Source organism: Heteronotia binoei, chromosome 6, assembly GCF_032191835.1.
Source record: "Heteronotia binoei isolate CCM8104 ecotype False Entrance Well chromosome 6, APGP_CSIRO_Hbin_v1, whole genome shotgun sequence".
NCBI classification, from domain to species: Eukaryota; Metazoa; Chordata; class Lepidosauria; order Squamata; family Gekkonidae; genus Heteronotia; species Heteronotia binoei.
In genome coordinates this window covers 42,878,863-42,892,440 of record NC_083228.1, presented here as the reverse complement: position 1 = coordinate 42,892,440, position 13,578 = coordinate 42,878,863, and the positions used below count along the sequence as shown (strand labels likewise).

Below are 13,578 nucleotides of genomic sequence, written 5' to 3'. Positions count from 1 at the left end.
GAATCTCCCAGGAGGCAAAGTAGTTGGAGACTGATTTGGAACAGAGAAGTGGTGGGCATGGGAAGGGTTCTTCTATCCCCTTCTCTTGCAAGCCTTTGTTGGTGCAAGTAATGTGAAGCTGTCTCTTTTAGTCCTGAACATTTTTGTTCATTCAAAAGAAGTGCTTGCATTTTTGTTCATTCAAAATAAGATTTTCTATTACTTTTAGTGCATTCCTATGCAGGATTACTTCGATCAGCATGGCATAGTGTCTAGGACTTGGGAGACCTGGGTTTGAATCCCTATTCCACCATAGAAGCCCATTGAGTGACCTTAAGCCATTCATATACTCTCAGCCTAACCTAAGGGTTGTTGGACTTTGGGTACCCACTGGGGAGAAAAGAGGGTATAAATGAAGTAAATAAATAAGCCATAGCTAAAGCTGAGTGAAATCAATAGGTGTAAACTAGACTAACTTTGCATAGGATTGCACTGTTGCTGTCTTGAAACAAAGAAATTGCTACCTAGAACAGGCATTGCATGGGGTCCCAGTCTAAACAGAGCTTGTTCATGTATTTCTCAGCTGTCTGCCTGAGCTGTACTTATAATAGGGAAATGCTGCTCGAAATTAGAAACTGGCTGGCTGGCATGCCAGCAGCTAACTTGTCAGCCAAATGAAGGCATTAAAGCTGCCGCTCATAACAGAGAGCGGACAGGACTTCTGGCCCGCTCTCATCAATTAGAGCTATTCAAAAAGTGAGCCTGGCAGCTGTACCAGGAACTCCTGCAGCACTGCAGTCTGCTGTGTTTCTCTTTCCTCTCCCATCACAATGTTGGTCACCCTATTGACGGAGCCTTCCATTCCTACCAATTTTTTTAATCCCCCCCCCCCCTTTTAGTTTTCTATCTAGCTTGTAAGAGACACTTCCTTAACAGAGGAAAGGGATCCGTTAAGATAGCTGGATTCAAGTCCAGCCCTTGCCTTAGGGACCAACAAGATTTTAATTAGGTATTGTCAGGTCTCTGACGAAGGAAGCTTTGACTCTAAGACCTCATACCCCAAAAGCATTGGTGGTCTCTAAGTTGTTCCTGGTCCCTCATCTAGCTTTTCTACTGAAGACCAACACAGCTAGCCTCTGAAACTAAGATAGTATCAAATGACAGGACTGGATCTACATGATTTTTGAGGGGGGGGGGGACAAAATTTAAAAATGACACCCCCTTATAGACCCATTCTATTTTATGGGCTCATAGAATATGGACTCCATACCCAATTTGGCACCTCCCCCTCTGGTGGCACCTGGGGCAAGTGCCCCCTCTACCCTTTCCTAGATCCAGCCCTGTCAAATGGACATACAAAATTTCCTTTTACTTGAATTGCATCATTGGCTCATCTGGCACAGAGTTGTCTACTCTGACTGGCAGTGGCTCTGCAGGACCTTAGATAGAGAGGGGTTTCCCCTCCCCCCAACACCTGCTACCCAAGATACTTTACCTGGAGATGCCGGAGATTAATCCTGGGACCTTGTACATGAAGAGACTGTGTTCAGCCATAGCCTTTCCCTCAGTGTGCATGCATGTTGGTAGAAGGGCATGCTAACTGTTTAGCAGATCTGTAGTTTGTACTTCTTGAAAGTAAGACAAACAACGATTCCTTCAGGGACTGTATTTTTGCTTATTCCTCACACGTTTCAAACAGAAGTATCTAGAATCATTAAGCTAATATTTTAAAAAGATGCTTTCAGGGGAATAGTTAGCATGTCTTCTGCAAAATGACAGTCCCACTTTCCCAGCCTTGCGAAATTCTTTGTCAGTTAAGGAGTCAGTGGGGTGGAGTGGTTAGAGGATCAAATGGGAGAGATCCAGAGTCAGATCCCAGGTTCAAATTTGTACTTGGCCATGAAAACTCGCTGGATGCCTTTCATTCTAACCAACTTTACCAGGTTGTTGCAAGGATAAAATGAAGGAAAAGAAACTGATGTAAGCTGCCTTGGATTCTCATTGGAGAGAAAAGCAAGATATAAATAACTAACAACTAAAATGTAGATGGGGAGGATTTTGTAGACATGTATATGGATTTTAAACAGCTTTGGTAAAGCTCACAAAAGGTAAGTAAATTTCAGCAGCCATGGAATGAGGGGAGACTCGTCTAAAGGATTGTTGAGTGCTTGTGGACAGGGTTAGCTCTGCTGCTAGGCAAACTAGGTGATTGCCTAGGGCACTGGACTTCTGGGGGTGCTGAATTGGGTGCCTGCCATGTGACTCAGTGGCATTATCAGTGCTCGGGGGGGGGGGGTTGCACCTGAAGTTAGCCTTGCCTAGGGTGCCAGACAGTCTAGGGCTGGCTCTGCTTGCAGAACAGGAATCTGAGCATAGGAATCAAAGAACCATTTTTACAATAGAGGGGAGTAGGATGTGGAGTTATCCAAGAACCTGTAGTAGTTTCATAAATTATCTGGGGTCAGGAATGAGCAGTGTTACTCATGTTCATAGATGACAATACGTTATTCAGGTGGTGAAAATTCAGTTAGGTTATGAAGAATTTCAAAGTGAATTTCTCCAAACTGGCTGAAATAAAATGGTAAATGAGATTCCATATAGGTGAGCATAAAGAAATGCATAATGGATTTTTAAAAAATCCTAATTTCACATAGATGCTGAATGGGGTCTGAACTTTTATACGAGAGATCATGGAGTTGGGGAGGATAGGTCAACTCAGCATGGAACAAATGTGGAAAATTCCATATGGAGGTTATTAGATAAGGAAGCAAAAATAAAATAAGCAGCATGCCTTTATAAAAATCTTTCACGCAGCTGAATTTGGAACTGTATAAAAGCCAAGTCACTCCATCTCAAAAAGAATATCATAGAGACAGGGCTTAGCTGGACAGGGTGTGAGTGATCTGTGATCAGATATCCATATATCTTTTTATTGGGGAAAAGCAGCTAGGGGAAGATCTGACTGAGAATAGAATTATGCTACTGGGGTAGAGGGGGTTAGCTTTATCCTTGTGCCATTACCCAAGACTAGGGAGATCTCTCACTTCCTCTTTTTGTTGCCCACTGACCTACTGACGGGTTGCGGGAAGGAAGTGTTTTTTTAAAAATGTTGCACTGGTGACATGATGTCACTTCCAGCAAATGCCTAGAAATGATATATCACATCACCATCATGACATTGAGGCAACTCTCTGTTGTGGGAAGGGGGAGGTAAAGGAGATTGTGACCACTCTGATACTCTGAGATTCAGAGTATAAGGTTGGGATATAAATCCAATTTCTTCTTCTTAAGTGATGTTTCATCAATTGGCAACCTTACCCTGATAGAAATTCTCCCACAAAATGCTGTTAGCTGTTAGTACCATAAATACGATTTGGGTTAATTCTTATTATTGGTTTTTATAGCATGTTTTTGTATAAAATTGAATTCAGGAATCTTTACATGAAACCATTGCCAGAACTGGTGGCACTGAGGAGTGGCCAGGCACAGGTGGGGTTCACACAAGCACTTTCTGCCATTGCAGAAAGGCCACTGGAGCAAATAGTAAGAGGTTTGGACAGGAGTTCCCTGGCAAAGCCAGAATGAGACAACACTAGCAACTGGCTTGGGATAGTTGGGACAGCAGCATCACCACCACCACCCATCATCATCATCATCATCCATCCCCTTTCCCAAAGGCTCAAGGAGGTGCACAACAGGTTTAAATATAATAAATTAATTTCCATTTACAATAAAATCAGCATCAGCAGTTGATGGCATAAAATTGCACTTCATTCCCTCCCTTCCTTGGGTGGATCAGGGACCAGTCATGAAGGAGGCCAGAGTAAGAGTCACAATGTGGACCGTTGTTATCCTCAAATGTAGGCCTGGCGGAACATCTCTGTGTTACATGCTCTGTGGAATTGAGCTAGGTCTCACAGGGTGCAGATGTCACCAGGTAGAGAGTTCCACCAGGCTGGGGCCAGGGCCAAAAAGGCCCTGGCTCTGATCAAGGAGAGCTGGACATCTTTTGGGTCAGGGACCACCAATAAGTTTTGATCTTCCAAGTGCAAGGCTCTTCAGGGAACATACTGAAAAAGGCAGTCCTGCAGTTATGCTGATCCCAGACCATTAAGGGCCTTAAAGGTCAGCACCAGAACCTTGAAGTGGATGTGGTACTCAACCTGGAGCCAGTGCAGCTGGTGAAACACAGGTTGTATGTGTGTTATCACTGGGGTACCTGTATGTACCAGCACCACTGCATTCTGGACAAGCTGTAGTATCCAGATCAACTTCAGGGATAGCCCTAAGTAAATTAACTACTTACAACTTATGCTGCATGGGTACAAAATGAATGTGGATTGAAACCAAGACAAGGGTTACTCCCTGACTGCTTTCTTGCCATATATTGAGCAAACTGCTATTGCCCTGGCTTTAAGCCATAGTTCTAGCTCACCTCCAGCCCCAAGCCCCTAGAGCAGGGGTAGGGAACAGTGGCTCTCCAGATGTTTTTTGCCTACAACTCCCATCAGCCCCAGCCAGCATGGCCAATGGCTGGGGCTGATGGGCGTTGTAGGCAAAAAACATCTGGAGAGCCACTGTTCCCTACCCCTGCCCTATAGGAAGGCCTAGGGTGGAGCTGATCTCTAAACAGACTCTGGCTCTGCCTTCTCCTTATGTGGCATTATGATGCTGTGCATCTGATGTTACTTCTCCTCCATGGAGGCAAAGGTGGCCCCCACCTGCAGCTGTTGTTCAGCTCCGCAGACAGGGGAGTCGGATTCAGCTATTATTATGACTACATAGGATCGGGTAGTATTCTTGGCATGATTACTTTAAAGCTCCATTTAAGTAAAAGGGAATCCTTTTCAAAAAAAATCTACACGAGATAAAACACAAAGTTGCAAAACTGGATTAGCGTAAAGTGCTTTGGAATAAGCTGTACTGCTTATGAAAATATATTCATGTAACTGGTGTTTTTCTTAGTGGCATATAAGTAAGGCTTTTCTTCATTCACTTTTAGGAAATAATAGGATTTTTGGAGCCATCTTCAGCAATGTGCACCTTGAGCTGGAGTTTCAAAGCCTTCTTTGTAGTGATATTGTACAGGTAAGAGCTGGTATTCTACTGCATTGTTCTTACAGTTATCCAGGCATGCAAAATCTTTTGGGGTTTGATGAAGGATTACTTTCCAGACAACAAAAATAGCAAAACCAATTTCAAGTGCTTTAGAGTACTTTGCTTGAATCAGTGCCATGCCCTTTCCCTCTATGTGTGCACGTGCATGCAAGCTTTGACCATTTGCAGTTGTTTCTTGCAGCCTTGCAGCTGCAAAAACATAATGTGCACCATGAGCATATTTACTCCTCTGTGAATTCAGTCACCATACTTGTTGTGATGTCTCTAGAGCTTTTTTTGTAGCAGGAATTCCTTTGCATATTAGGCCACACTCCGAATGTAGCCAGTCCTCCAAGAACTTACAGTAGGCCCTGTACTAAGAGCCCTGTAAGCTCCAGGAGAATTGGCTGCATCAGGGGTGTGTGGCCTAATATGCAAAGTAGCTCCTGCTACAAAAAAGCCCTGGGTATCTCTTGTTTATAGGGGTGTGGGTGTTTGCATGTGAATTCCCTTGCTTGCTTGTGACAGGATATGTTTGTCACTGAATGTTGCACAGAACGTTTGTGTGCACATATGGGTACTTTATGTTGCCAAGGGTGGTGGATGGTATCTGACAGTCCAGGCATTTTCATATGCAAGACTCAAATTGCCTTTGAGCCTTTTGTCTTGTTTATGGAAACATTTAACAGTTGCTAATGAGGACAAGAAAGTGGAAAAGATGTACTGGACAACATTGGTTTTACATCCTCATTACAGACCAGATTAAAACAAATTAAACAAAAGAACCATTTTTAATTTAAGTGTTTCGCTGCTACTTGGGTAGATGCTTCTGATAATATTGGGTTTGATTTCCCTGTCCTCCACATTCCCCCCCCCTCCCCCGCTTTCTGAAAACCCTGAAGTAGAGGGAGCTCCTCCAAACCAGAGGATCCACTGCCCCCAGCTGGGGATTGGCAACCCTAAAACTATCCCATTGAACTATTCCTCTTCAGGTAGTGGGTTGCACTTGTCCTATAATTCCCCCCTCCCCAGTTTTCTTCTTAAAATAGGAGAGACAGGATGGGGCATCATAAAAAAGGGAGAGAATAAAAATAAGAAAGAAGGGCTGTACTTCAGTCATAGAGCATATGTTGTGTATCTAGAAGTTTCTAATTCATTCCCTGGGATCTCCAGTTAAAGTACTGAAAAAAGTGGAGATCATGGAGAGTTCTATCAGTCAGAGTAGACAGCAGTACTCCCTCTAAGCTATGGAGTCTTGTGAGCAGAAATTCTACTTTGCGAGCTGCTGGCATTAAAGTTGTGAGCTACTGCATAAATTAGTTTGCTCTGGGGCCGTTTTTCCTGAGCTAGGACAAAAAGTATGAGTTGAAGGCTAAAAAACTTACACTAACTCAGCTTGGAGGGAACACTGGTAGACAGTACTGAAACAGATGGAGCAGTGTGGTTTTACTTGGAACCAGGGAGTTTTCTGTGGTGATGGAAAGTATCATCAAGTCACAGTCAACGTTATGGTTACCCTGTAGCATTTTCAAAGCAAGAGATGTTCAGAGGTGGCTTGCCATTGCTTGCCTCTGTGTGGCAAATAGTAACCAGGGCTGACCTGGCTAGCTTCTAAGGCTTGACCAGACCAGGCTAGCTTGGGCCAGGAGTTCACTAGGTAACCATAATTATGAGTGTAATGGAAAGGAAAAAAATATGCAGGCATAAAAAATGAAATCCTTTATCCTAGGATGGGGGTTTAATGCCGAACTTAGGACTGAAAAGATGTTCTCATCTTGATAGCACACTTAAAATACACATGATGCAGTAGGTAAAGAGCACTGTTGTTTATTGCAAAATTTGTTGCAGGACAAGACAGCTAACAATAATCTTGAAATATCACTTTGTATGAGGCCCAAACAATAGAGAGTCCTCTGGCACCTTAGGGGCTGGCAATGCAACCCAAAGCTGAGTTATACATTGTTATTTTCATGTTATTTTAGCAACAGTTTGTATACAAAGGATGAAGCTTCTGTAATTAAACTTCATGGATTCTCCTCTACATTGCTGTTTCTCTGTTTATCTATGTTAAACTTGGTGCTGGGGGAAAATGGATTTGGGGAGATTAATAGAAAAAAAATATTATCCTTCAACAAAGAAACAATGCCGCTGCATTCTCTCCCTTCTAGGACTTTGATAAGCGGATTTCATGGTGTGTAAGAAGAAGCATCATTATATTAGACAAGAAATGTCTACTGTTACACATCTCGCAAAAGCAGTGAGAGAAGAAACTGAACTCCTTTTGATTTTTGTCCAGTTATTGGGGCAGATATAGCAAATTTGGGTAGGAAATAAGACTGATAAATTCTGCTGTAGAAAGACTGATAGTTTTATCATATTTGTCTTTTGAGGAGATATTGCCATTGCCTCAGCTGCAGGCAGTAGGTCCTAGGAAAGCAGCAGTTTTTAGGAACAGCGATAGTACTTTGTTATCAGTTTGCCAATAAACACAATTTTACAGCTAAGGAGCAACTTCCCTTTTCTTCTTTCCTGTCAGATTAATGAAAGTTCCCCCAGCTGAAGGAAAAGGTGAAATTCTTCCTCCTACCATACAGAAAATAATGAAAGGATATAACAAGTATCTGCGCCCATTTTTTGACAGTAAGTAGAAAATGTGATATGGCTGGAATAATCTGTTTGATACCATGCAACATCTGAAGAATCAGAAATGAACTTGTAAGAGCAACCATGCTGGTCCTTTATCTTGGACTGCATTGTATGATTTTGAAAGAACATGATGTTCTTTATTATGGAACTGCCAGGTTTTAATTCTTCTACCGTACTGAGAAATGGTCCTCGCTGTCAAGCAGACTGGCTCATATAATCTAGATTCTCTATTACAGTGGTCCACAAAGTACAGAAACAAACAGTACCTGCTGTAAAATAATACAAGTATCTTAATACAGGTATCTTAAGAAACTTAGGCATGTGCCATGTGATGTCTGTAGTATAGAACGTAATGAAATCATGATTTGTGACTGAAGGGAGAAGGTTGTTCACAAAATGCTTTTTAGGTATTTCTTGAAACCCTGGTAAGCTAATAGAGCAAGGGTGGCCAACGGTAGCTCTCCAGATGTTTTTGCCTACAACTCCCATCAGCCCCAGCCAGCATGGCCAATGGCTGAGGCTGATGGGAGTTGTAGGCAAAAAACATCTGGAGAGCTACCGTTGGCCACCCCTGTAATAGAGAACAATGCTGCAATACCAGCATTGGTTGCTGCTTGACTTTTTCCACCACCTGCTATAAAAACAATCAGTTTTTCAGTTTGACGTTTAAACTTTAGACTGGGAGAAAAAGACTTGCTTCTTCAGCTATGCTAGCAGCTGCAATGGAAATGTAAAAGAAACTCTTGCTGTGGCAGAATTTTCCTCATGGCTGTGTGAGAAATGGTCACATTAAGATGTTGGGAATGATACATTTCTGTATCATCTCCTGACTGAATAAATTAGAGTTAGTGACATGTTCTTATTGATGTACATGATAGAACATCATTTGTAGCTGCTACAAATTGATGGGAGCCTCTGAATCTCACTTTAATTATTCCAAAACTATTTTCTAGAGAGATAAGCTGACTATTATTATTATTTTATTATTTATTAAATTTATGAATCGCCTTATCCCAGCCAATGCCGGGCTCTAGGCAATGTACAACAAGAAATACACATAAAATCAAGAAAACCAGTGATTTAAAACAGTTGCAGTCCAATGAACATACATTGTAATGTGCTGTAATTCTGCTTTCTAGGCATTGGGAGCAGCCTCCCCACCACCTTTAAGTGGAGGGGGTGCCAGCCTGGCAATCATCACTTTCTGCATATTGACACAGAATAGTACAGTCAGGGCCAGCCCATGGGTCCCTGGTGCCCTAGGCAGGCACTCCCCACCACCCCCCTGTGGCGCAGCAACCCCCCGCCTCCTCCCCCCTTCCTTTCCCATTCCCCCCCCCCCCGGCACCCCAGGCAAGCACTTAGTTTGCCTTTCTTTCCCACCCCCCACACTTCGGCCACTGCGGCCATGGCTGCCACCGCAGCCACTATCCCCCTCCAGCCCGCTGCCGCTGCCCCCCACACCCTCCGGCTGGTTGCCGAGCTGTACTCACTCTCCCTCCCTCGCTACTCACCAAGCTAAGGCCTGTTGGCTACTCACAGTCCGTGCCTGCACGTTTTGACTCAACAAAATGCGCAGGCACGGGCTGTGAGTAGCCGACAGGCCTTAGTATGGCAAGTGGCGAGGGAGAGGAGAGCAAGTAGAGCTCGGCGACTGACCGGAGGGTGCGGGGAGGGGGGCGGTAGTGGGCCGGAGGGGTGGCGGCGGGCCAGAGGGGGATAGTGGTTGAGGTGGTGGCCGCAGCGGCGGCAGCGTGGGGGGGAAAGGAAGGCAAACTAAGTCCTTGCCTAGGGTGCTGGGTGGGGGCCCAATTTGCTGCCCCCTGCCTCCCGGCGCCCTAGGCAACTGCCTAGTTTGCCTAGCGGCAGGGCTGGCCCTGAGTACAGTACCATCAACTGCATTTCATAGATGGTGTTCTCACACAGCCCAATGAGACACCTTGTTTCGCTCCCCCAGAGAGAGAGCCACATGCAGCAGACCAGGCAGCGGCAGACCCAGCTTCTCCCAGGACCAGGAGGGGGCACTCATGGGTGGCTCTGTTCACAAGCCCGTTGAAGGCTGGAGGCGACAGAGAGGATGGAGTGCATGGTCTGGGAGCATGTGGCTGCCTAGTGCCTTCCCTCTGCTGACCCTTTTTTGAGCCAGAGCCCTGGCCAAGCTAGCCAAAACTGCATTCATGCTCAAAAAAAGCCCTGGTTCTTCTTGTGGCTCATTAACAGAAGTTGTGTGGCTATCAAATGATAAAATGTGTGAATGACCACACCATGTACTGCAGAAGTGGACTACAAGATTATAATTTTTCAGTTTTCTAGTTATCACCCTTATTTCATTATTCGTGTTTCGTCTTTGCAGATCAGTAATCTGTAATTGTGTTAAAACAGCATTATAGGCATTTGGTTGCAATTGCTGTTTTTGCTGCTCAGCATTCATTTCCTTCTTTTGTTTGCGTGCACCACTTACTGAAATATCTTAATGTGGTTATTTCCACTCTTTAACTAGTAAAATATGTCAATGTTGTAGGCGTCCTGCTACAGATTATAGGCCATGGAGGGGGGTTGCTTGTTTTTTCTGTCAAAAGCTGTTTTCTATTGCTGGACTTGAAGTAAGACAAAATAAAAGTAATAATTCTGTTTATAAGTATCAATCCAGTGTTTGTTGAAAGCATTCAGATCTGGTTAATGATGCTAAATTTTATCAATTATTGGTCTTCCAAAGCAGAAAAATGCAAAAATTGTATATTGCCATCTATTGGAGAGAAGGAACTACATTAAATAAATTCTTAAAAGCCATTGAAAGGCTCCTATGATCATTTTTTTTCCTGAATTCTAAACAGCTTTGTTGCAAGATGGATAAATTATGGAAGGGGTACCCATTTATTTGATATGATAATGTGCAAGAAGACTCATGTAGTGTCAGAGCAAAGGTATTACTTGTCCAGCATTCTCTGTCAGCCAACTAGATGGCTTTGAAAAGCCATCAAATAGGGTACAAACACCAAAGTTTTCACCTGTTGTTGTTCTCCCCATAGTAACTGGTATCTAGAGCTACACTACCTCTGAACATAAGGGTTCCATTTAGTCATTGCTCTTAACAACTGTTAAGAGACATATCCTAAAAGTTCATTAAGTACTACAGTTTTAAGCATCTGTTTATGCAAGACAACAGATAGGCAGAGGAAGTCGTGTAACTGTAAAACTGCAGAATAAAAAAATGAAGGATGAATCGAAGACAATGGCTCAGAGCAGTCATATCCATTAATTGAAAATAAAGTCCATGGGGAGGAACAGATGGTAGTAGCAAGTGGAAAAAAATATTTACTTTGATCACTGATTAGTGTTTCCAGGTCATTATCATCATCATCATCACCACCACCACGCATAGCCAGGAGATCCTAAGATTGTTTGGCAGCCAAAAGACCTAGTTCTTTCAGCGTTATGCACCATTAGGTGGTGTTAGACTTGTTTTTAAGGCAAGACAGTTCTCAGAGATGATTTGCTGTTGCCTGTCTCTGTGTCATGACCCTGTTAGTCCTTGGAGGACTATCCTTCCAAATACTAGCCAAGGTTGACCGTGCTTAGCTTCTAAGATCTGATGATATCAGACTAGCCTGGGCACCTCCCAGCAATTGATGGGGGGTGGACGGGGGACTTCCTGGGAGCAAAGGCCTAGACTGGCATGGTTGGCGATGAGGTGAGTCACTTCTGGCATGCACCAGAAATGGCATCATCCAGGAACACTCTGGTATTTGGGTAGAAACTTTTTTGGCTAGAACTTGGGCAGAAGACTTTTTTTTTTACAATAATTTGCCCAAATACTAGAGTGTCTCTGTATTGCCAGCAACGTGATGTCTCTTCTGGTGTTCTCCAGAAGTGATATCACTGTGTTGCTGGCAATGTAGACCTAGGCCTCCCTTTTCTGCCAGTAAGTCCCCCACCAGCCAGCTGATCAGTACCAGGGGTGTGGGGCCGCAGAGCAGGGGATTCACTGCCCCACCAGGTGCCTGGAAAGTATGGATTTCCCCATACTTGTTTGCTTTTGGAATCTTTAGCATATAGTGCCATCACACTTTCAGAAGTTCCTTTGTGTTTATACCTTGCAATCCCACCTGCCACTTTCTTGTTTAAGAGTATAATGTGATGTTTTCACCTAGAGATTTGAGGTAGGAAGGCAGGAGAGAACTCATACTGAATACAGTAGCTCCTTACTGAACAGTGTTCTGTTTTGTATGAGTCTATTTTTTTCTTGTCCATGTTTTTTCCTCAGTTTTATTCTCAGTAAAACAGTCCAGGAGCTCAACAGCTTGTTGGAGTCCATGTTTTATTATTGTTAGGATTTTCGTGCTGTTGTGAGATTTGTGTAATTTAAAAAAAATGTTTCTTCACTGTAATACCCCCCAAAAACATGGCTTATAAACATTTTAAATTTTTCAAAAAGCTCAGGAACAGCTCTTCAGCTGAGAATAGTTTCCTGCATTGTGCAGGGGGTTGGGCTAGATGATCCTGAAGGTCCCTTCCAACTCTATGATTCTATGAATAGATAAAACATTGCCTAGGACTAAGTGATCTGCTGTGGATTGTAAATTCCTTTGGCATCTTGAGCTCAAATAGCCAGGCTTGTTGGTATGCTTGACTGTTACTGAAATAAACTCTGAAATCCTTTTAAGCTACCTTTCATATCCCTGATTAGATCTGTTCCTGGGGTCCACTCAACCTTTTAGTCCTGAGTAGAGTTGCATCACCTCCACTAGATTCAGAGAGCACTACTTTCCCCCCGTAAATCTTCCTGCGCCTGAGTTTTGCACAGAATTTGTCATTGCCTTCCTATGACACTTTTGTTCTATCACAATTCAGTTGGGAAGACTTAAACATAATCTCTTTTCCTGATTTATGACGGTTGATCAGTGTGATGAATTTTCAGAAGCCTTTAAGTTCTTACAGAGGCAGTGAATTAGGTAGCTCATCAAGCCCATCTGCAGACTGATCACATGACAGACCCTGAAGCCATTACACTGCTGACTGACAGTTGAGGAACCAGGTGTTCCTTCCAGCAGGGAAGCTTTCTTTCCACAGCGTTGCATCTGGGGAAGGCCAAAGGTTGCATCTTTCTGCATTCTTCTTACTTTCAAAACAGAAGACTTGAAGCTTAAAATGGACAGAATCACAAATTGAAGTCTCATTCCACTGAATTAATTAAATCTAAAGTTGGATTGATGAAGGTTTCATAAACATGAAAGGAAAAGATCATCTGTAAATGTGGGCCTTAAGGGAAAAAGTCTCCCTCTAGTTATGTATAACTAGTCACAAATAACAACTGATAATCTTAGAGAGGCCTATCCCATTCCATTCCATCCAGTATCCTATTAAAAACCATGAGGATCAGATAAGGAAGAAGAAGAGTTGGACCCCGCCATTCACTCGGAGTCTCAGAGCGCTTGTAATCTCCATCCCTTCCTCTCCTTACAACAGACACCTTGTGAGGTGGATGGAGTGGAGAGAGCTCTGAGAAAACTGCTCTTGAGAGAACTGCTCTGAGAGGACTGTGACTGACTCAGCTGGCTGCATGTGGAGGAGTGGGGAGGATACTTACAAAAGTAACCTTGCTAGATTGGGGCAAACCTGGCTGCCTGCTGTAATGCCAGGATTTTTACTGCTGATCTTTATTACTGCTATTTGATTTGATTTTTATTATTGCTGCTGGGCTCAACCACATGATGTGATTTTATTTATTGTTATTGCTGCTAGCTTCCTCTATGTATTTATATCCTGTTTTTCTTCCCCATGAGTACCTAAAGTGGTTTACATCATTCTCTTGTTCCCCATGAGGGAGGTTAGGCTGAGAGACAGTGGCTGGTCCCA

At 43.4% G+C, this 13,578-nt stretch overlaps 1 protein-coding gene across 1 annotated transcript in view; it reads left to right on the top strand.

Annotated features, from left to right (window-relative positions):
• Positions 1 to 13,578, top strand: part of LOC132573707 (gamma-aminobutyric acid receptor subunit pi-like) — a 55,762-nt gene that overhangs the window by 8,603 nt on the left and 33,581 nt on the right. The window contains exons 2-3 of the mRNA XM_060241375.1: positions 4,982 to 5,067; positions 7,613 to 7,716. Of these exons, the coding sequence (XP_060097358.1) occupies positions 4,982 to 5,067; positions 7,613 to 7,716 (190 nt within the window). The remainder of the gene's footprint in view (positions 1 to 4,981; positions 5,068 to 7,612; positions 7,717 to 13,578) is intronic.